General features: G+C 38.4%; 2 protein-coding genes across 8 annotated transcripts in view; one reads left to right on the forward strand and one right to left on the reverse strand.

Annotated features, from left to right (window-relative positions):
- GOLM1 (golgi membrane protein 1) overlaps nt 1-14615 on the forward strand; it is a 102816-nt gene extending 88201 nt beyond the window's left edge. For 2 of the 4 annotated variants that reach the window (XM_038402289.2, XM_038402291.2), the window contains 5 exons: nt 2901-3039; nt 5966-6143; nt 8218-8541; nt 11607-11732; nt 12184-14615. In XM_038402289.2, the coding sequence (XP_038258217.2) occupies nt 2901-3039; nt 5966-6143; nt 8218-8541; nt 11607-11732; nt 12184-12257 (841 nt within the window). In that variant the 3' untranslated portion in view covers nt 12258-14615. Of the gene's footprint in view, nt 1-2900; nt 3040-5965; nt 6144-8212; nt 8542-11606 lie in introns of all 4 variants that reach the window. The other 2 variants (XM_043515148.1, XM_043515147.1) reach the window with 2 other exon arrangements.
- A 5017-nt stretch (nt 14616-19632) lies between these two features.
- The window catches only part of NAA35 (N-alpha-acetyltransferase 35, NatC auxiliary subunit), a 51763-nt gene continuing 47791 nt past the window's right edge, over nt 19633-23604 (reverse strand). For all 4 annotated transcript variants that reach the window (XM_043515145.1, XM_038402667.2, XM_038402668.2 and 1 more), the window contains exons 20-23: nt 23084-23224; nt 21886-22008; nt 21253-21333; nt 19633-19986 (exon numbers count right to left, since the gene is read on the reverse strand). In XM_043515145.1, the coding sequence (XP_043371080.1) occupies nt 19927-19986; nt 21253-21333; nt 21886-22008; nt 23084-23224 (405 nt within the window). In that variant the 3' untranslated portion in view covers nt 19633-19926. The remainder of the gene's footprint in view (nt 19987-21252; nt 21334-21885; nt 22009-23083; nt 23225-23604) is intronic.

Raw genomic sequence — 23604 nt, forward strand, 5'->3', positions numbered from 1 at the left:
TTCCTAATGGCCAGTGCACCTCTCTGTACAGCAAACATGGTACTGTAATTGGCACATTTTATTTAGTATTGACAGAGAGGTCAATCGTTGAACAGGCCCAGGGGACTGAATTTACGAGCAGTAGATTTTCCAGGTGTGGATGGGGCACATTGATCTCCCCCACCAATGTGGAGAAGCTTGACGTACTGCCATGTGCACTTTACCTGTCATGTGCATGAACAGAGGATTTTAATCTCCAGAATTGCTGATCCGCAACCTTTCACAAAAACCAAAATTATTCTACAGCAACAACTAAAAACTAAGTGGTTACAAGAGTTGGCTTTATAAGCATGTGCAGTATGTAAGCATACATAAAACGGAGAGTGAAGCCAGTCTTTGTAGGCTACAGTTAGAACCCTGTTACAGATCTCCCAGAAAATTCTCAAAATCTCCCACATTACGTGAAGACAATTCTAGATCTCCTTATTTCCCCCAGAAGTTAAGAAACTAATATTAATTATTAATTAATAAAACTGAGCATGCCCGTGCTCAGTTTTTCTACAGTCTGTGGTGTTCACTCTTATTAATTTTAGGTGTTTCCTTTAGTTTGATGACTTTCTTACATTTAGAAGTTAATCAGCCAAATCATGCTTTTGTAAAGCCAAAACTCTCCTAGTGCAGCACAAACAAAATATTAGCAAAGGTCACTAACTTGACATTCAACAGCACATCTGTCTACCTCTTCCTTTCCTTTCTAGATGCGAAGTAAGTGCCTTTTTGACTCTTGCATTAAAAAAAAATGACCTCCTCACTTGGGATATGTCTTCATTGCAGAGTTTACTTGAGATAGCCATGCCCATCTGTGAGTCTCCTCACTGTTAAGCCACACTTGAGTCATACCTGTGTTGCCATGTCTACACAGGTGTTGCAGCAATCTGGGTGAAGCACTAGAATTTCTGGAGACATATCCCATGGTACTCGGTGGTACACTAAACTGAGCCACATTAGCAATTTTTTGCGGTTTATTGTGGGCAAATTTGTCTATCCTTCTTGGGCCATTGTGTGTGGAAGTGTTCTGAGCCCACCAACACAATAAACTAAAGCACTTCCCTATCTCTGCTAAATTAACTTACATTCATGCAGCAGGCATGGGAGGAAGCTATCAGCTACCTCCTAACATTCCATTAATTCAGAGAATGTCATCAGTCCAACTGTTTCTATGCAGAATCACTACCTAAAGGCTTACAGCTAGTACTTGAAATGTGTAATTTCCCCCATCCATCTTGAGAAGTCACATGCCAGCTGAGCTATTTGCAACATGACTTTCTCTTTTTAAAGTGTTCACCTCTGTTTTCTTGGCACTTGCTGCAGTGGCATTTCAGTAAAGAACTAAGAAAGGAGTATATTTTCAGAAATGAGGCACATTTTGAAAGAACATCGTTTTTTCTAATGGTAATTTTATATCTAATACAAAATGCTTCTGAATGGGCACTGTTATATTAATTTAAATGAAATAAGCTAACAGTGTTAATATAACCCTGCCACTGTCTAACATTAAATGATGTTGAAAAAAGTCTGGTTCATCAGCCAGCTTAGCACCATGGCAAACACACCAATAAATTTTTTTTAAACCTTTTTATTAAAGATACAGAAAAGAAGGAAAAACAGCTATAGCATTTGAAATGTAAAATAAGTTAGGCCTTCATTTTAGCATTGTCAGACAGCAGAGTCTTTTAAAATCTTTCATCAAAAAAACCAATGTCTTGGGTAGTAATAACTGGCTTTTTAGGGAAAAGAGAAGTTAGTTGAGATGGGCTGGAGATGTCACTGCTGCTGTTGTTGACATCCATCTTAGAAGGAAAAGCCCCCTTGTTTGACTATCTCTTAGATGGTATCAAAGATGGTATAACGGTCATCTCAGCTAGTGGTTGGGTTCAGCTGGAGCTGGTAGGGGTGGCGATATCACCTGGGACCTTCTCTCTCTCTCTCTCTCTCTCTCTCTCTCTCTGGCCCAGTCTGGTCAGGACACCTCTCCAGATCAGGATGATGAAATCTTGGGGTCCCAGAAAACAGTGTGGGTGGCAGCTATGGTAATGAAGCTTGCTTCAGTAGCCATTGTCTGTTCTTTTTTCTTTCCAGCTTTCCCCACAAAATTTCTTTCTTTTAAGGACCCCAAAAGGGAGCGATGGGTGGCATAGCCTATTCCTTTGTTACATTGTTCATCAATTAGGCCTAATGTCTGACTCGTTAATTGATTTTGGCTCATTAACTTCCGGCTCCTCATCTCCATAACTTCAACACAGTCCTTGAGTTACATCAACTTGTCCTTTTTTGTTCAGACTAATTCAGTCTGTCTATCTCCCTTTCATACCTTTTTCCATCAACATTTGTTGTTATAGATTATGTAACATCGTATGAACTTTTACCTGCTTTTTACAGTTGAGCTCACAATTCAGGTAAATTTGTAGGCCCAATTGTTACAACAGCATCCAAGATCTCCCTGGTTCCTTGTTATTTTCTCCTCTCCCGCCAAAAGGTAACTTACTAGGTCAAATTGTAATTTCTGGTCTTTGCTCCTGAGACACATAAGAGGCTCCTAATTGACTTAAGGTAAACAAAAATAAGCCTGGTTTAAACCAAAACATACCTTTTGCACTGGTTTAACTAAACCAATATAGAGTGACTCATTTAGTTAAACCAGTACAACTTTCCCATGGAGATGTCCCCTCAGATGATTCTAGCCTCACCTCCTATTTCTCTGTTGTTGTTTTTTCAAACTATGCAAATGTAGGACTAGGAAATCAGCAAAAAGGAAAGAGATGCACCTTTTGTGAGGTGTTTTTAAAAAAAAAAAAAAAAATTGTCTGTTAGAGATGTTGGGATGACAGTACCTCTATAAACTACTTGTTCTTTCCCTCAAGGTCCCAGTGCATCAATCAGATGAAAGAATTAAAAGAACAATGTGAAGAGAGGATAGATGAGGTCACAAAAAAAGGCAGTGAGGCACCACAGGCCAAGGAAAGCAAAGACTTGTTGAAAAATTCCAACAAAAACTACCAGGTAAGCCTGTGTGATGTGGTGGTTTTTTTTTTTTTTTTTTTTTTTTTTTTTTTTTCAGAAAGTCAGTTGTACCATTATTTAAGATGTCAGTGGAGCTGTGCTATGTAGCATAGGATGCTACTCTTTGATCCTTTAATATATAAAATAGCAGAAGATTTTCATGATTTTTTTTTTCTGTTATAATGTACTAGATCTTCCTGTTAAGCTTGTGAGGTTAGTGTTTCTGATAAATAAATGAGGAAGTTGCAGTTTGACCTCTGTTGTTTTGAGTGAGGCTTATCTAGGGTTGGAAGTGTCTGGTTTTTGACTGAAAACCCCAGCTGGAAGGGGACCTATGCCGTGTCTGATCAGCACTGCTGACTGGACCACCAAGAGTCCAGTTACTGCAGTAACTGCGATCGACCTCTGCCACCAGGAGAGTGGGAAGAGCAGCTGCTGCTGGAGGAGGCAGGATACTGACAGTGCATAGCATTTCATATGTTAAAATTAAAACACAAGTTTAAAAAACAAGCTTTAAAGTAATATGTTATAAGGCAGATTTCCCATTAATTGTACCTTAAAGGGTTTTGGTGTTGCAGTTTCATTTTATAAAGTAATCTGAAGAATGAAAAATGGTTTGTGTTGAGGCTGAAAAGTCTTCTATTCAGAGTTACCTAGAAAGTTGAATGTCTGCTATGCACCACAAATAAATGTATTCCAGTTTAGCCTTTTTTTCTGTTTGGCAATTGTTCATTGTTAAAAATTGTTCAAATATTTTGTGCAAACCTATTTAATCCTTTGGATTACTTGTGTACTATTCAGTAAATGAATGGGCTGAGTATTTGCTCTTTGTGCTGTGCTTGGTCACCCAAGTCAAAGCCCTGACTTTGTCTGAAATTGGACATTTTTAATATGTCACACACACTCTTTCTACATAAGCCTTAAACATTTTCATAGTTATTTAAGTATTTTTTTTCCTTATAGACATTCTTGAAAACAAATTGCTGTATAAATGTTTGTATAATACACAAAGGTGCAAATACTGTCCAAGTGAATTTGTGTGTATTATTCAGACATTGTTTGTAAATACTTTATTCCAATATTGGTTCATCTCTAGCTTTACTGAAGCTCAGGCAGGAAATTTTTTTTGTGCAGGGTGCATGTGATTTTCTACACTATTTGTTGGCATTGATAGTTTATGTACCGGGCCTATAAAATATTTTATATGCTCCCTGGCTTCTATGATCTTATGTAGAATTGTTCTTCTCCTGTACACATTGTAAAGAGCTCTATTACAGAAGAAGTAAGAGCTTTATTACAGCCTAGTTTTCAAATTGCAAGAAGTTGATATAGGACAGCAGAAACTTAAAGTGCTGCTCAGTTTTATGCTTGTAAAAGCAAACTAGCTTAGCATTTAGCCAGTAAAATGCTTATAGGAGTGGGTTTTTTTTGTTTTTTGTTTTGTTTTGTTGCCCCTAAAATTTCAATGGCTGAATTTCTAAAGTGGCAGAACATTTAAGCTGATATTCTTTTACCACCATTAAACTTTAAGCAGTTCACTAGAGTAAGGGTTTCCTGGTATATGCTCTAGTGTTCTATCTCTAGCCTACTTGTAAATTATTCAGTGGCCCTTGCTTTGCTTAGCTGGGGGAGACTGACAGTTTAACAGATCTCACTGTTAAGGAGTTTTCTTGATGCTATATTTAGCCTAATTCCATTGCATTACAGTGAAACCTGATTAACTGAAGCTTGGTTCTCATAATCCTGGAGTACCTCTATCCTGGGGTTTCTTGGTGCATGCCCCAGTAGAGCCAGCCAATTGTCATTCCTTTTGCTGCACTCCTGAATTGGTGGACCAGAGAGTTTCTTCTTTATAGTGAGGCCACCAGCTTCCTCCTTTCATCTGAAACCACTTTATCTGAGACCTCAGAATACCCCTAACGATTCAAATAAACTGGACTATTCCATATTCTGTATACCATATTTGGAGCTCAGTTGACATTTCTTTGTGACTGATTTACCTTGTCATCTGATCCTGATGTCTGCTATGTGGTTACTTGTGCACACAGTCTCTGTATCAATGAACACTCATGCTGTAGCAAATTGTGATGGCCAAAGTGGTCTCTGTGGCTTTGTAAAGCATTTGCTGTACTAAAGCCACACTTGTTAGCTACTAGCTGCCTTTGTGAACAGTCCTGCTGGTGGTCAACAGGTGTGATAAAGAAGCAGATGGTCCCAATGAGGTGGATGAAGGATTACAATCCTTTTTTGGATATGGCGGCATTTACGGGTTTGCAAGATGTCCATCTTAATCTGTTTGCCACTCACCTACTCTCTGAGCTTGGATAAACTTGTGATCAGGCATTACGACAAGTAAACAACAAAAATATGTGCATTGAGTGCAGATGAGGAGGGCAGGACTCCTAACTGGTAACATCAGAACAGTCCAGGTTGAACTAATTCATATATCTGAATTAGGCTGCCATAAATTAGTGTTCCCAAAACTTATTGAAAGCTAAGCCCTCCTTGAAAAAACATCAGTAGCTCCTCCAGCCCAGCATGGCAACCTGGGGGCAAGTTGCACTGCCTTTTTTCTGTATCCAAAACTATTTCTAGATGCTCCAGACCGACATGTCCTTCCTGCTCGGAAACGTTGCTTCAGAGAACAGTAGCCCCTGATGCACTATGCATAGAACTAGTGAATCTGATGGTACTGGGTAGAATAGTACTGGAAGAGGCATGATACCAAATTGCTTTGTCTGTGGAAACTGTGCTGCTGCCTGTTTATCAGGGTTGCGTTTTATTTCTGACTCCAATGAAGATTTCAGTTCAAGTCTATTTCTTGAATTGGTTTTAGATGCATTTGGATTTCTCTAGTCAGGATTAAAAATCTGAGCGTAGGAATATTTGGATGGACAAATCACATATGTCTGTATATGCTTTTAAGGGTAATATTCAGCTGCCAACTTTTAATCGACCAGAGCTCCAACTGCATGACCTGGAAGAGCAGAAAGGAGATAAGGAGCAAGAGAAGGACAAAATTCCTGGAAATGTAGCTCTAGAAGCATCAAAGCCAACACCCAGTGTAAAAAAGGTAGCAGAGATTGAGTCTCATGGAAACAATGGTAAGATTGGCTAATTACAATACTAACACCTTAATAGCAACTGAGCTGAGAAATGGCTTCTAATTAATTGAATTTTAATTTAATTAAATGTAAAAAAAATTGCATATAACTTAGTTCAGTAGATTCACATTGATCATTGTATTTTTTCCATGCTTATGGAAAGTTTTATAGTTAATTGCTAATGACTGTCAAATATTTTTTTTTAATTAAAATACTTCCATTAGCAGAAGAATATTAAAGTAGTAGTGGCTAGATCCACAAAGAGGACTTGGGCTCAGCTTTGAAACACCTACCTTTAGGCACTGAAATGCATCCGATGAAGTGAGCTGTAGCTCACGAAAGCTTATGCTCTAATAAATTTGTTAGTCTCTAAGGTGCCACAAGTACTCCTTTTCTTTTTAGGCACTGAGGCTCCCTATACGATGCATGGGAAGAGTTCGGTGCCTAAGAATGGGATCCACAAAAGCCAGCAAGCTAAGTGGGGAGCTGCCTAAGATAGGCAATAGGAAATACTGAGGAGAAGTGCAGGGACTAGTCTTGCTCCTTAAAAGGACTTAAGCATCCACCTCTGGACCAGACAGTCGTGAACCCTCTCCTGGAGTTAGGACTGATTGGACTTGGGAGCCTTTCTTGCAAAAAAACAGTGGTGGTGGGTCAGAGAAAGAAGAAGTGACTCTGTAGACGAGTGATTAGTGCACTCACCCAGGTTCCTGTCCCTGCTCTATTGCATACTTGCTTCAGCAGGAAAAAGATTGAGACCTGCCTGCTAGCCCAGTGGTTAGGGCACTCACCTGGGAAGGGGGAAACCTGTCTTTAAGTCCAGGCTCCACACTGGGCAGAGGGAGATTTGAACCTGGGTCTCACACAGGTTAGGTGGCAGCTGAGTTTCTGAGGATTTAAATTTTGGATTTAGACATCTGAAGTGACAATGAGGTGCCTAATCTTTGTGAATCTAGCCCTAGGTATACGCTGCAAGTAACAGGACAATATGTTTGGTAGGCCTAAATTAGTATCCCTAATTTGCTATGGAAAAGATGCTCTCTTTTCTGAAGACTTTCTGAAACAAGAGCTTGACTTTAATGGCCTAAAACATTTGTTTGTTTTAGTAGGTGTGACCCATCTACAACCGCTGGAAGTTATCCTTTAGTCAAACACAAGTTACAGGGCTCAATACAAAAGTAACTAGGTGAAATTTAAGGGCCTGTGATATTCAGGAGTTTAAACTAGATGCTCTAATGGTCCCTACTGGCCTTAAACTCTATAAATATGAATAAATGAATAGTTGCCAGGTTCTCAGTTTAGCATCATGTGTGTTTGACATTCAGTTTCCTCTTTAATTTTTTTAACCATATTTTCTTAATATACAACTCTGAGCATATTGCAGGTTTCATTCCAGAGGATTAGTATTTCAACGTGACTTTTTATATAAGGAGCTTCTTGTGAATTGTATCTCAAAACGCTGTAAGAATACAGATACATGGTGAAAATGACACAGCAGTGTATACTGGGACCAGTAGTGTCCTTGAGCTGTCATCTCCATATTAAAGATGAAAGCAGCTACTACAGGCTATTTATAGAACTCACATTAGGTTGATTCTGTTTAAAGCCAGTTGCATTGCTAGCAGAGAAGTGCATGCACACCCATCCACCCACGTTTTTTACACTTTTAATGCTGTGAGAATAGGCATTTACATAGAACATTAAAACTCAATATTTAAATAAGTCTACTTTGCAAGTCCAATTATTAATTGATCTTCTCACTATAACCTGAAAGGGATTCAGACTTTTTCCATATTTACCATAAAACAAAGACTATGCAGATTTTAAAGCCCTTATGAAATACAAATCCTGCAGTGGTTTCTAATAGTACCTTTAAGTTAGGGTACCCTGATTTATGCCTATACAGCCGTTCGAGTTGATGCAGCTTAAAGAGATGTCCTTGCACAGGAAAAAAAAATTGAACGTGGGTGGGCAGAGAGCAGTTGATTCTGTTCTAGCTTTTTAAAGGCTTAAGTTTTGCTAGGGCCAAAACTCTGCTTAGTGCACAAACTGTGATTATATTGCTTTACAAAAGGAATACATGATCTGGTTGCGGTGAACAAAGAAGAACCTAAAACAGAAGATGAGAAGCTTTTTGTTGATCAAGGACCCCCACATGATTCAGCCAAGAGTGCCATGGATCATGAAGAACTATCTCCTGAACTAAGAAAGGAAGCGAATCCATATGAGGGGATAAATGTTCCTAAAGAAGGTGATGCAGAAAGGGAGTCTGTCAAAATGCAAGAACTACCTGCAGGCCATGCTGTCAATCAAGAAAATGCTGCCAACGAAGAAGTGGAGAGAGAGCACCTCTTAAATTATGATGCTCAGCCAGATGACCAGGAGCCCAATCATGATGGTTAGTACAAAGACTCACTCAGGCTATCTAGCTGCCAAGTGACTTGCAGCTAGATCCAATGATCTTGTAGATTGTTTCAAGGGTCATTTCTTCCCTGCTGCAGAAATGATTAATATAAAATCTAAAATGCCACAAGGCAGTGGTCTGTCATGTGAAAGACTGGTTCTCAGAGACAAGATACCTGTCTTTCTTGCTCTGTGGGTGGACGCTGGAATTTGTTTCCAGCTCTTCTGCTTGTTTGTTGTATTCTGGAGTGGTTTAGGTTCAAATTGCTACTGTGATCAGCAGTCCTGCCTGTTTGGTACAGATGTTGGGCTAAATCTCGCTCTTACTTGTGTAGGTGAAAGTCCATTGACATCAGTCAGACTTCTTATGAGTAATTCTAGTAGGATTTGACCTGGGAACTGGTATAAACTATATTCAGCAAAAGCTGTATCAACACTAGGAATGTGCGTCAGTACGGTGTTGCCAGCAAACCTTTTCTAGTGTAGCCCTGGGCTATAATTGAAGCCAAAGATGCAGGTCTGGTTAAAAACACACTACTTGCTAAATGTTTCAGCCTTTGGGTTTACTCCTGCAAGATTCTGAAAGCATCAATGGAAGCTGAGGGCATGCACCAGCTACAGGAAACTCAATGCTTCACAGAATCAAAGCCATGGAAAGGACAGAGCCTAAGGACAGTTACTATATAGGCAGGCGAAACTCTGGCTGGTAAACACTGAGCAGTGAACTAAAACATAATGGCTCTAGTTCACCAGGCATGAAGTAATACAGAGTTAATTCAGACTCCAGGTACATATATAGTAGTGCAAATTTGCCAAGGTCATATCCAACACAAATATTACTATTTAAAAGTATTTCCTATTAAAAATAGCAGGTTTTTTTGCCAAACCAACAAACACATTTCACCCCCATCCCTCACTATAGATTTATTCTAATAGGTCAAATCCTACTAGAATTACTCATAAGAAGGCCTGTTTTCCCCCCTCCTAAAGAAGCCACAAATATTTTTATGTGGATTTTTTTTCTTTGCATTGGCTCATCTTAATCTTTAGTCCATACCTAATAAGCATTCACTTATGGAACTCAGTAATGCAGAGGCTTTCTTTGGTAAATACTGCAGTACTTTATCACTTACAGTACACAATCCTCCAACTTTATTTATCTAGCCAAAAAATACACAATACATTTAGCATCCATAGACTGTTCAGGTGAAGGAGGTGGGGCCTGAATTTTTTCCATTGCCATTGGTGTATTCTAAGCATTTTGAAGAAATGTCTCTAGCTGAGAGCTGAAAGTACAAATCCAGAATAGGGTACACTACTGAAATATTAATGGTAGGTTGTGCGCCTTGATATCAAGGCTTATATCCAGTATGGGCTACGCTCTTGAAAGGCACATGATCATAGACACTTGAGGTCAGACATTCCATCTAAAAGTGTAGTGGTGCATGTACACATTGTGACAATGGGCAGGTAGTTATATATTGTGTATTAAAATAACTTTGAAAATGTACAGCTTTTCTAGAAGTATTAACTAATCCTACCCACCTCACAGTGGTGCTGCAGTATTAGTCATATTGTACAGCTGGGAAAACTGAAGCAGAGTTCAAGCAACTTGCTCAGTGAATCAGTGTCAGGGCAGGGATTAGAACCCCACCTGCTGACATCCCACCTTACTGCCTTCTGAACAGTGGAGAGCAGACAGATGTACAATCATTGTCTTTATGGGCATCTTTATTATTAGGTACCAGGGCTATTTATCAATACATGGTGTAGCTACACTAGTTTGGCAGCCTAAGGCTCTATAAGTACATCAAAACTTCTAGCTGCAGTCATTATTGCTAGTGGTGCAGTCTTAGTGACAACATTCTCAGCTATATCTGGAATTTCATCTAGAGTACAAATCAAAAGCACACAGGCAACGGGATGTTGCAAAAGAGTTCACACAGGCCAGAAAATGAAGACTGTCTGATTGTAGCAAAATGAAAAGAATCCCCCACTCCCAGTTTTGCTGCAAACCAGTTCTCTGCTTTCCAGGTACTAGAGCATAGGCTGTTGCAGATAAAGCGAAGTCAAAGCAAGAAAAGCCCAAGATTAGTTTTCTGAACTTCATTACAATCTTTTATGCTCCTTGAATGGGATGCATGTAGTTAGGCTAACTTTACATTCAACACTTACTATTCATATCAGTCTTTCAGAGCTGTCATGAAAATTTACCTGCATAGACCCAAAATCTCCCTGCTCACACTCACGATAAAACTGTTACTTACCTACCAAACTAGTTATTTGTCCCAAGTCGTTAGACAAACATCCTTGCAAGGCTGTCATATGTGGACTACCATTGTGAATCCTGAAGGCCTGTGGCTTGTTGGAAACATCTTGCTGAACAGAGGAAACTGTTCATTATTCTTCTCCTTTGCATGTGCCACTAATAGCTGCTACTGTCCTCCTTTCGTTGCCACTTACCATTTCTTTCCTGTAACCTTCTACTAACACTTGCTCTTCCTATCCCACTGAACACTGACTTGCTTAGCATCCTGTGGTACGGGAATTTTAATCTGTCCATTGGACAGATTTGCAGCAAGGGAGATTAGATGAGTGTTTTTCCTAATATCTAACTATAAGGATAATTAAGTACTGGAGCAGGTTACCTAGGGAAGTGATGGAATCCTTGACATTTGGAGCTTTTTAAAGAAGAGATTAGACAAATATGTCATCAGGCGTGGTCTTGGTGTATGCATTTTTGCCTCTCGGGACGGGCAATTGACTAGATGAGCTCTTTTAAGGTCCCTTCCAGTCCTACATATCTCATGCTGTCAAGCCTTCTATATACAAGAGAGTTATAGCAAACTTAGTTCTGAAATTGGATAGGCAACTGCAGCAAGTAAGAATAGCTGAGACCTGAACCTCTAAGCAGAGAGTAATCAAATTTCAGAGGTTTAAGATCAACTCTACAACAGGTAGAATTTGAGTCTGAGGGAGACTGCTTTTCTAGCAACAGTATTCTGCTGCAGCTGTAGCAAGTTGTTGGCCAATAACAAATGAAATTAAATATCTTTATAGACAAACAGGGAGCCAAAGCAGCAAACCAGAACAACATAGCCGTCGACTACAACTCAGATGAGAATGAGGCTGAATCTGAAACTGACAAGCAAGCAGCACTGGCAGGCAATGAAAATAATTTGCATGGTAAAAACTTGATTTTTTTTTTTAAATTATCTTGTACACAGTATATTGTGTTTTTAGAACTGTCCCTTTAAAAGGGTTTTGGGAGGGATGAAACTGACTGGCTTTCTATTAGTCAGTTTAGTTAACCCTGATGCCTTTGTGCTTGCTCTGAATACAGCTGGGGCCAGATTTTGCTATCACAGTTTTACTCTGGTGCAATAAGAATTCAGTGAAGTTACTCCCAATTTACATGAGAGGAGAGAACTGGGCACTCAATACAGTTTCATGGTATATGTAAAAGCAAACCATTATGCGATACTTGTGATATTGAACTATTCTACAATGGACCCAATCCTTCCAATAAGGACTATATTGTTTCTCTTGCTCTGTTCCACATCTTACAAATGCAAAACTTGTCAATTATTCCAACTCTTATAGTATTAAGAATCTCACTTTCTTCCTCCCTCATTAGCCCCAAATCCTGAAGATCTGAACATGAAGAACCACTTATTTGACCAAGGTGAAGAGGAGAGACAGAGGCTGTGAATAAGAAAGTACACCATATGTGACTCAATCACCTGCAAACAAATCCAACCATAAAGATCCAGGTGAAGCTAGAATGCTTGATTGCCATCTCAAGGCTTTAAAAGGGTCCTAAATAAAGTAGATTGCTGTTGGGAAGTTTTAGTACTATGCTTCAATGGTTAAAATTATACTTTGTCTCTTACAAAGGTTTGTTTAAAGCAATTCTGACTTCTGTCAAACTTTTTTTTTACAGTTTTAAAACTTTAATTATCTAGCAATAATTGTAATACTTTTAAACAGTCAGCTAAGTTGCACAATCATAAAACAATGGCATAAAGCAGGGGAAACAAAATAATTCCAAGATCATATATTGAATCCCTACCTGTGCTTCAGATGCTAAACTTAGACTGATCCTCCCCCAGTAAATGGACTTTAGTCCTTATCACCACAAAGGCTGGAATAGTTGACCTTACCCTCTCAAACTACTACAGGGCTTTTGGATAGGTTTTTTCCCCCTCTTGTTAATGATACCTCTCTTCACCACAGAAGAATAGCTTGCTTTCCATTGGAGGTCACTTCAAAGACGCTGGACCTGCATTCACAAAACTAGCAAGGTGGTGTGGATTAGCTTGTACAACTCATTTTAGGAGGAGGATTTGGTTTCTGTAAAACTGACTTGCAGCTCTTGAAGCTACCACTGTCTGTCAGAGGGAAGGCTAAAATGGCATGCCATGTATATTTCTTACTTCACCCATTCACCACTGCATTTAAAGATGTTTTTATATAAGACTCCATGAGTAAACTTGAACACATTGAAGTTATGCATAACAGAATACTTTCTCACTATTAGTGTACAACTTTTTTATTGTAACATGTTGAATATATTCATTATGGTAAACAAACATACAATACCTCCTCATGCCATTAGGAAAGCTTTGGGAGCACTGGCCTCTGCTTGTTACTGCAAGGTGCCTGTTGAAGCAGGAGTTTAAAGTGTGGAAAGTCCACCGCACCATCTATCAGAGAGAGTTCTTAACCATGCTGTTTTAAAACTATTAGTATTTCACACTCTCTTAGCTACCCCTGAGGTTTTGTCCTTGATTCCACTTGTAAATCCTAATTGCTAAAAGTGGGTAGGTTACAGGGATTTGGATCCTGATACTGAAGGTCACCTGTATGCCATACTCCAGTGTGTCAGACAGCAAGAGAAAAGAAAATGAAAGTGGCTTGTATCCTGTAACTGCTTGTTCAAGAGGACTATTTTTATAACTCGAACAAATCCAAATCAAGAGTTGAGATACTAATGCAGAATAGTAGACAGTAAAACACGATTAGAGGAGAGACGAGGTAGTAGGCATGACTGAATTGTACAAAGGACTGCACACTGCATTTAAGTTATACTCTAACAGCGAGGGAAATCTGATGCTTAACTCACTACTCATGCACTTTATTTCCTTTCCAGTTATGTACTGTATGTCATAGCTCACAGTGCCAATATTCTGGCTTTAATAATTTGAGCACAATATTTTGGTATCTTAAATAAAGGTAGTTGCCAGACAATAAATAGGGCTGTGCTCAGAAACTGCATTAAACCTGGCCTTTGTTATACGTAAATGAATGCATATAGACAAGATACGCTTATGAGAGTTGAGAGTTTCTGAATAATGTAACTTTAAATTGTCCTAAGAAAGGCACTGCAATGTTCTCCTCTATACAGTAATAAAGCCAGACACAGAAATATTACATTTCTGAAACTTTTCCTCTCACAATACATTGTGTTCATGGCTTGTGGTTAGGCTATACAAATTTAAGGAAAAAAACAAGCATTTTGTAGAGTGACAGAGAAATGGGAGAGACAAAAGGTCACCACCTCTAAAAATGTGGCCAAAGTTGGGATGTATTGCCTTTGGCAGTAGTTGCAGTTTTTAGTAAAAAGTTAAATTATCTATCCCAACTCTCCAGCTATTAGGTAATATTACACATCAAGCTGTTCAGACAGCTTAGAAAGATAAGGTGGACATTAATTTATGACTGTCATCCATTACATGGGGGTACAGAATCTGTAAATCAAAACTTAGAATCCTAATTATAATTTTTAAAAATGTAAAAGGCAAGGGGCTTATGTCAACTGTATAGAAAAGCATTTTAGAACTAAAACTTTTTGTAGTGGGGCAAGAGAAATTAGATTTACTCAGAACTGTGGTTTTAAACAGCTTTGTATATTGCCTAACACCATTTGTACTCACTTTTTGAGTTTCCTGAATGAAGTTATGAACTTGATGGGGTGGGGAACTGATTTTTGTTCTTGTTCAAAATGTTTTTGCAATGAAGCCTGATCAATTTTAAAAAACATTTTAAAATAAAACTAAATCCTTCTCAGTATGTATTTAACTTTTATTTTAAACAGGGTTGGTTTACTTTCAATGTTAGCTCCTAGTGCAGAGGGGGGGAGGGAGAAAAGGGAAGAAAACTGGTTCATTTACCCAATTTCTAATTCATGTATTCTGTAAATGTGATACAGTACAGAAGTTATTTCTAGTTTCTTAACATGTTAGCTGTTGACCAGCTTGTGTATTTCCAGTGGAAGGTGGTTTCCTTTGAAAGTGAGCAGTCCAGTTTGCCTTGAAGTCTAGTAACAATAATTCTTCACAATGCGGCAAAATAGAGAGGTCAGTGCACTAAAGTATTTTTGTATTGAATTTACATAGGAGAGAAGTTAACTAACTTAATTATTGCTTTCTAATACATTTAGTCTGCCAGTTTTGGGTGTTCAGCTTCAACTTCGATTAAACCATTTTGTAGAGCTGGTTAGAAGTTGTCCAGCAAAACGCTTTACCATCAGTGTTAATTTGTTGAAAGCTAAATACTGTTTTTTCGAGTGATGGTCCCTTTGTAGATTCCAGCTGAATTTAGAAAAGTGTTTTATAATAAACTCAGTCAAGCTCAGAACAAAATGTTTCAATCAACACAAAATGAAGGCTTTGGAATTTTTGTTTTGTGGGAAATTTAAATGTTTCTGTTCCATTTTAGAACAGAGTTTTAAAATTGCATAATTTCCTGCAAAATGAAAAATTCAGCTCATCTTGCCTTCTGGTCTTGCTTTTTAATCCAACTGTTGTTCTTAGCACTGGCTTAGAGTGAGGCATAAACTCAGTCAGGAGTTCTGCCACTCCTAACTTTCACAAAACATCTGCTTGCCTCAAGCAGACTACTGTGTACTGTTGCTTTGAATGAATTTTCAACCCTCTTGTAACAACAAAAACAAACAAGCCTTCCCTCTAGTAATTCTGGGCAATGAGGTAGGCAAAACTTTGCAGAGAGTCTATGAAGTGCCTGCTTTGCTTGCTATATTACCATTTTGACTTGACAAGTGCTTTGCAAGAGTTGGAGTATCAAGACATTTAAAGATTCTGGCCATGATCTTCAAGCTTCTTGAAAGGGCTAGACCCAAGCTCCTCAAAGACAGGCTCTCTGTTACCATCATTTTATGGCAGTTCTGATCAGGAACAGTGGAACTGTCAACTCCAAGGGTGGTGCTCTCAGCTCCATGTCCATGGTTTTGGAACTCCCTTCCATAAGAAATTAAAGAAACTTTACCAGGTTTGGAACATGACCCAATTGTGTGTAAATGCTATGATAAACAATTTACTATACACTCATTTTTGCCTATACGGAAGGTCAGAGATTAATGATGATTAGACTGGATGGTAGACCGATGTACCTGCTGTAAAGTGCTTGGATAGCATACTATCCCGTGCAAATACTGATTAAAGGAACTGCTGTGCAGTTGATTTGAGCAATTAGCCCCTTGTAAGTCATCTTGTCCGGACAGCTACACTATCTAGGTCTAGAAGAAATTCCTTAATGAGATTTCCCCCTTTTCCTTTTGTTACATTTTGGCTTAACTGAGAAGTGTTTAGGGAGACGCAGTGTATTCACATTTATATAAAGGCAACAGAGGCCCATTTTGCTTTTAAAGGTGAAATGAAAAAAGTGAAATTATGTAAATTACATGGGATCAGAGAGTAAAGTAGCTGCCTCTGGAACAGCCTGTAGTTATAGCCATCAAGTGCCTATAAAAATAGTGCTCTTATGCTACAGCTTTGCACTTGCGCCATAACTACACTTCTTTCAAATAAGTTATTTATTTGGCTCAATATACCGGTGAAATTAACGGCCTGTGTCATACAGGCACTCAGCCTCTCCTGGCCTTAAACTCTATTAGTCTATGAATACCTTTTTGAGTTTGTAAGGCTGGGGAAAAATTGTTTTTTAATTGTAAGCTGAGCAAATGTGATGGTAATTAAGATCAAAACCTAGAACCCCAAGGACAAGGGAGAGATAAGAGAGGGATATCAGATCAGTATCGTAGATGTCTGTATATTAATGCAAGAAATATGGGGAACAAACAGGAAAAACTAGAAATAAACACAACTATGGCATAAAGAAAAGGAATACTTGTGGCACCTTAGAGACTAACAAATTTATTTGAGCATAAGCTTTCGTGAGCTACAGCTCACTTCATCGGATGCATTCTGACAAAATAATTCTAACAAAATTAATTTGTTAGTTTCTAAGGTGCCACAAGTACTCCTTTTCTTTTTGCGAATACAGACTAACATGGCTGCTACTCTGAAAACTATGGCATATTTAGATTTGGTGGGATAATATTCCAGAAGGGTTCAGCTGGCTCAGGAAGGAGAGGCAGGAGGTGTTACCTTATATATCAAAACTGTATACACTTGGACTGAGATTGAAATGGAAATAGGAGATGGAATTGTTGAAAGTTCCTGGGTAGGTGTAAAAGAGGTAATAAACAAACAAACCAGGAGTGATGTCATGGTAGGATTCTACTAGAGATCACCTAACTAGGAAGAAGAGATGGATGAGACTTAACTAACAAAAGCATCCCAAACACAGGACTTGGTGGTGATGGGGGACTTCAACTATTCAGACGTCTGTTAGGAAAATAATACAGCAGGGCCCAGATTATCCAACAAGTTCTTGGAACACACTGGAGCAGCAACTAGGAGAGAGGCTGTTCTAGACTTGATTGTGACAAACAGGGAGGAACTGGTTGAGAATTTGAAAGTGGAAGGCAGCTTGGGCAAAAGTGATCATGAAATGACAGCTCATGATTCTAAGGAAGGGTAGGAGGGAAAACTGCCCAATAAAGGTAATGGATTTCAAGAAGGCAGGCTTTAGCAAACTCAGTGAATTGGCAGGTAAGATCCCATGGGAAACAAGTCTAAGGGGAAAAACAGTTTGAGAGAGTTGGCAGTCTTTCAAGGAGACATTTAAGGGTACAAGAGCCAATTATCACTGTGCAGCAAAGATAGGAAATATGGCAAGTGACCCTGCTGGCTTAACCCAGAGATCTTCAATTATCTGAAACTCAAAAAGAGTCCTACAAAAAGCGAAAATTAGGTAAAATTACGAAGGATAAATATAAACAAAGAACAGAAGTGTGTAGAGACAAAATTAAAAAGGCCAAGGCACAAAATGTGATTCAACTAGAGACAAAAGGGTAACAGGAAAACATTCTACAAATACTTTAGAAGCAAGAGGAAGACCAAGGACAGGGTAGACCTATAACTCAATGGGGGACGGAGGGGGAAGACAGACAACAACAACATGTGGAAAAGGCAGCACTGCTAACTTTTGTTTCATTTTTTACCAAACAGGTTAGTAACTATTGAACGTCTAAAATAAGGAAAAACACAAGTTAGAAGTCTTCAAGTCACCAGGGCCTGATGAAATACATCCTAGAATACTCAAGGAGTTAACTGAGGAGATATGAGCCATTAGTGATAATCATAGAAAACACATGGAAGATAGGAAAGATTCCAGAGGACTGTAAGAGGGAAAATATAGTGCCCATCTATAAAAAGGGGAATCGGGACAACCCAGGGAATGAATTACAGACCACTCAGTTTAACTTCAGAACCGGGAAAGATAATGGAGCAAATAATTAAACAATCAATTTGCAAACACCTAGAAGATAACGTGATGAGCAATAGTCTGCATGGATTTCTCAACAACAAATCATGTCAAACTGATCTAATAGCTTTCTTTGACAGGGTAACAAACCTTGCGGATAGGGAGGAAGCGGTAGGTGGTATAGCTTTGACTTTAGGAAGGCTTTTCATGCTGTGTCGCATGACCTTCTCATAAACAAACTAGGGAAATAAAACCTAGATTGAACTACTATCAGGTAGGTGCATAACTAGTTGGAAAACCATTCCCAAAGAGTAGTTATCAGTGGTTAAATGACAAGCTGGAAGGTCATATCCAGTGGGGTCCTGAAGGGATCAGTTCTGTTCAATATCTTCATAAATTTGGATAATGGCATAGAGAGAACACTGAAGTTTGTGGACAGTACCAAGCTGGGAGGGGCTGCAAGGGCTTTGGAGGACAGAATTAAAATTCAAAATGATCTGAAGTAAATAGGATGAAATTCAATAAGGACAAATGCAAAGTACTCCACATAGGAAGGAGCAATCAATTGCACACATGCAAAATAAGAAATGACTGCCTAGGAAGGAGTACTGCAGAAAGGGATCTGGGGGCTACGGTGGATCGCAAGCTAAATATGAGTCGGTGGATCGCAAGCTAAATATGAGTCAGTGTAACACTCTTGCAACAACAAGAAGCAGCAGCGACCATCATTCTGGGATGTATTAGCAGGAGTACTGTAAGCAAGACACAAGTAGTAATTCTGTCACTCTACTCCATGCTGATAAGGCCTCAGCTGGAGTATTGTGTCCAGTTCTGGGCACCACATTTCAGGAAAGATGTGGACAAACTGGAGAAAGTTCAGAAGAGAGCAATAAAAATGATTAAAGGTCTGGAAAACATGACCTATAAGAAAAGATTGAAAAAACTGGGTTTAGTCTGGAGAAGAGAAGACTGGGCAGGGGATATAATTTTCAAGTTCATAAAAAGGTTGTTACAAGGAGGAGGATGAAAAATTGTTCTTACTAATCTCTGATGACAGGACAAGAAGCAATGGGCTTATAATTGCAAGGGAAGTTTAGGTTGGATATTAGAAAAAACTTCCTGTCAGGGTAATTAAGCACTATAATAAATAGCTTAGGGAGGCTGTGGAATCTCCATCTTTGGAGGTTTTTAAGAACAGGTTAGACAAACATTTGTTAGGAATGTTCAAGTAATTACGTAGTCCTACCTTGCGTGCAGGGGCCTGGACTAGACAACCTCTTGAGGTCCCTTCTAGTCCTACACTTCTATGGTTCTATAATGTCCTTTTCAGAGAGTCCTTGTTCAAACCAGAATTTCACTTTAACTCAGCTGCGCCTATCAGACAGGTTCTATTGTACTGCATCATATTCAGCCATGAGTGTTATTAAATCCTTACAAACACTATTATCAGTCAGAATTCATTAAAAGGATTTATGAGTAAATCTGTAATAAAACCAATAAGGTATAATATTGTTCAATAATGCAGTTGATTAAAAACCATTTCACCCATAGATTATTATACAAACCACTTTAAAACAGCAGTTGTCATTCAGGTCATGTAACGACATCAGACTAAAGATACTCCATACAACAGTACTTTTATCCAAGAGATCCATTTCACTTCTGGCTACAGTATAAAATACTCCATTTCAAAGCAGGTATCTGAAATACAGATTACAGTTCAGGTATCCTAATAATAATCTCTTGTCTTTCAAACAAGTTTCACAACTGGGAAATATTTGTGAGGAGAGAAGTCGAATTCTGGAGGAACCTAGAGGAAGAGAAAGTTTTAAAAGATTACTCTGACATATACCACTACTGACTTTATGGACCCCAAAGGGGAATTCATGGCATACTTATCTTGGAAGAAAATGCTAGTTTTGCCTACTTTTTTTTTTTTAAAGCTTTAAAATATCAATAAAGAACACAAACCAAGAAAATCCCTTCAGCTAAAAATCAACTTAAAAAACCCAACATCATCAAAAGCTATTCTGAGTTGTGGATAATAGTCTCTGAAAGACTAGTCACCACTAGTGAGGGCCAAAGAGGGACACTGCCATCTGGGGAAAGCCATCAGCCTTCTCAGTTAGAGCTTGTACTATGATGGAGTGGGTACCAACACAAAGAGGGGAAAAAAAGAAAAGTACAATTGAACTTGTACAAAATAAGGAGGAAGATGGAAAAACTAAAATCTCACTGAGTCAGACATAAGACCTCACATCTCTGCTTTGGGGAAGTCAGTCCCCTTTATATTATATTGGAACCATGCATGAGTACTGAAGAGGTGAAGCACTTTCAAAAAAAAAAAAAAAAAGTTTTTTGAAATTGCTTCTCTTTCCAAGTACACAAGATTAAAAACTAATTGCTGCTGATCTACCCTTCTAACTGCTATCCAACTAGCACCTTACTTCTCGTCCACCCACCCACTTGCCCCTTGTGTTCCCCATACTTCCGTTTCCACCTTCTGGATACTGCCCTACCAATGCTTTCCTCTACTCTCCACCTCACCATCTGCCCCAGGCTCAGCTAATTTCTTCTGTTCACGTCCTCTAGCTGCTGCTGCTTCTCCTCAGTCCTCAACCCTTCTACTGCTTACTTGTGCTTCCTTCGACCCATTGCTATCAACTGCTCTCCCTTCTCTTCTTCTTCTTAATGTCAAACCCTATCCATACACATCTGCTGTTGCTTCAATCCTTAGCCTCGCTTTCCACATCATAGCTCCTGTCTCTGTTGCTATTTACATTCTAGATGCAGCTTCCCAGCTAATTTCCCTCCCAACATTCAAACATTTGAGGGCATAACAAATTTCTAAACTTGAAGTGACAGCTTCTCAACATGTTTCAAGGATCAACACATTCATTTTTTAATTCTAATTTTTTTCCATATTTGGATCAGATCTGTATTCCCTCTAAGGCTAAGAACAGTTAAAAACGGAACCTGTGCATTCTACTATTAGATCTGTGGCCGACATGGAACTGTTTACTGTGTTATTCAGTAGTTAAAGACAATACATTCAATTTGATTGTGATTTTCTTACCTTAGAATCCTTCTTGTGTCCTCCTGCCAGCAGCTTCATGACCACAATGTTGGGTTTAGCAACTTTTAGAATTCGGTTGACCTAACAGAAAGTAGTAAAACTTTCAAGTGACAATTTATGGCCAAGAAAAAATAACTGAAAAAAATCAATCAAGCTGCTTCCATAATGTAACACTTGGACTGAAATATCAATCCCATTTTAAAAGAGGCCAAATCAATTTGTACTAAATTTTCAAATATATAAATTATATTTAACCATCTTGATAAGGCAACTAACTAGTTTAATACAATAGTATTTTTAATATAATAGACCATATAAAACATGGTATTTCATATTCATTCTCATGATGGTCAAACCTCTGGAGATTTCAAGGTATTATTTGTCAAGGGTTGATTTTGTGCTTCATGTTGCACAGGATACATTCCTTCCCTAACAAGCTGCTGTTCTTATACATCATAGTATACAGCGGGCAGTTCAATGTGGGAAGTTGACAATTTTAAATTAAATACTTGAGCACTTTAATAACTAAATTATAATTCATAACAAAAGTATTTCAGTTAGAACTAATGACAAAGCCAATAATGTATTCCAAACAAAAAACTTCCATTTCTCTACATTTCAGTTCAGCCTTACCTCATGATCTGGGTTAGGAATATTCTCCAGTATCATTTTAGCCTGCTGGAAGTGTTTGCTAGCTGCCATATAGAGATCAGAGGACAGTGGAGGGGGGCTGTATTTATTTAGGTCAGACATTTCCTAAATATCACCAAAAAAAAAAGTATTAAAACTAATTGTCAACAGCACATAAACCTTTCTACATTGTTTTCTGATCCCAATCAAAAGCAGTCACAGTATTTAATTAAAACCAGTTTTTCCTTAAGTCAAACTGAGTACTGGTTAAAATATTAACACCACTAAATAGCAGAGGTCAAATTAGTATTTGCTTTAACCAGTTAAATCGTATGTATTGTAATCTTTATTAAATAGCTTATTATTTTAGAACACCAAAAAGCGTGCTAAGACACCTCACAGCACAAATAAACGACATGATTCCTGCTCTGGAGAACTTGCAATCTATTTGCAGCAGTGATGCGATCAAGTAGGCAGCAAAACAGTGGGGAGTAACTAAGGAGGAAAGATGGACAGGGGAAGAACAATAAGAATAGGTGGTTATTAAGCACAGGCTCGTGTGCACAGGTTGGACAAGATTTTTTTAAAAGTTATTTTTCCTTAAAAAAAAAATTGCGTAATTCTAAAGATAGGTAAGATGATATAGCCTTGTTGACACACAGAAAGCAAGGATGGTCTGATTTGCATTTTCAATGTTCATTTTACATACAAAACTGCCTTCATATTTGGTTCATATACCTTACTTGCTTGCAAAGTAATAATACTTCAACTGTTAACCTACCTTTTCTAAATGTATATTATTCTAGCTGAGAGTCTGTCAAATTTGATATCCTTTTCACACAAATGCACACATTACAAAGAGTAACAGCAACAAAAATTGGCAAAAATGTTTAAAAGTCCAATTTTAGGAAAGTTCAATTCATTTTCCTTACCGCACTTACAATGAACAGCCTCTTGTCATTCTATACTTTGCTTAAATAATAACTTAGAAAAATGAAAAAGATACTTTTAACTTATAGCACGGTTCTCAAAGGCATGATACTGTCCTTCAATACATTGAGATGCACCAATATGTACTATAAAATCAGCCACTAGGCATGTATGTGTACATGCAGGGCCTGATCTTACCAGAAAAGTATAAACATATTGAAGGGCAGAGTTGAATCTAAATGTTTTAAGATTGTTTGAAAAAAGAGTTCACCTTGAACTGCAGATAGTGCACTGGTGGTGGCGTGATGACACTGTTGAATGGAGCAAACCTGTGCTCATATCGAACTTGCTCACTATCAAGCTCAAATTTGGGTTTTCTCACTTTACCATCCATGTCAAAAGCTATCATCGTCTAAGGGGAAGGAATGAATAAGAAAGACCAAGGTGAAACCTTTAGCATTTTGTCATAACACAAGCACTACCGCATCTTGGAATCAGCAATGGTACACACAGGGAGGATAGGAAAAAAAAGTCATTCTGAAATACTTTTCCAGGCATTTGATGCAAAAAGGTTTTAATTGTATGTCTCTGGATTCTACTCTTGTTTATTTGTCTGCCTAGAGAATGGACTTTTCATGTGCTTTATAATGCACCAAACAAGTCAGGCAAATGGTTAGCAAGGTAACTCCTTCTCTTTTTAATCTTGAGAGAGAGGATGGAGTGATTCATGAAAGAGCCTACTCAGATATCAGACAACATCAGAAGCTCTTCTGTTGAGTCAGCTAATATTTC

The sequence above is a fragment of the Dermochelys coriacea genome, chromosome 5 (genome assembly GCF_009764565.3).
Source record: "Dermochelys coriacea isolate rDerCor1 chromosome 5, rDerCor1.pri.v4, whole genome shotgun sequence".
In the NCBI taxonomy this organism is placed as follows: Eukaryota; Metazoa; Chordata; order Testudines; family Dermochelyidae; genus Dermochelys; species Dermochelys coriacea.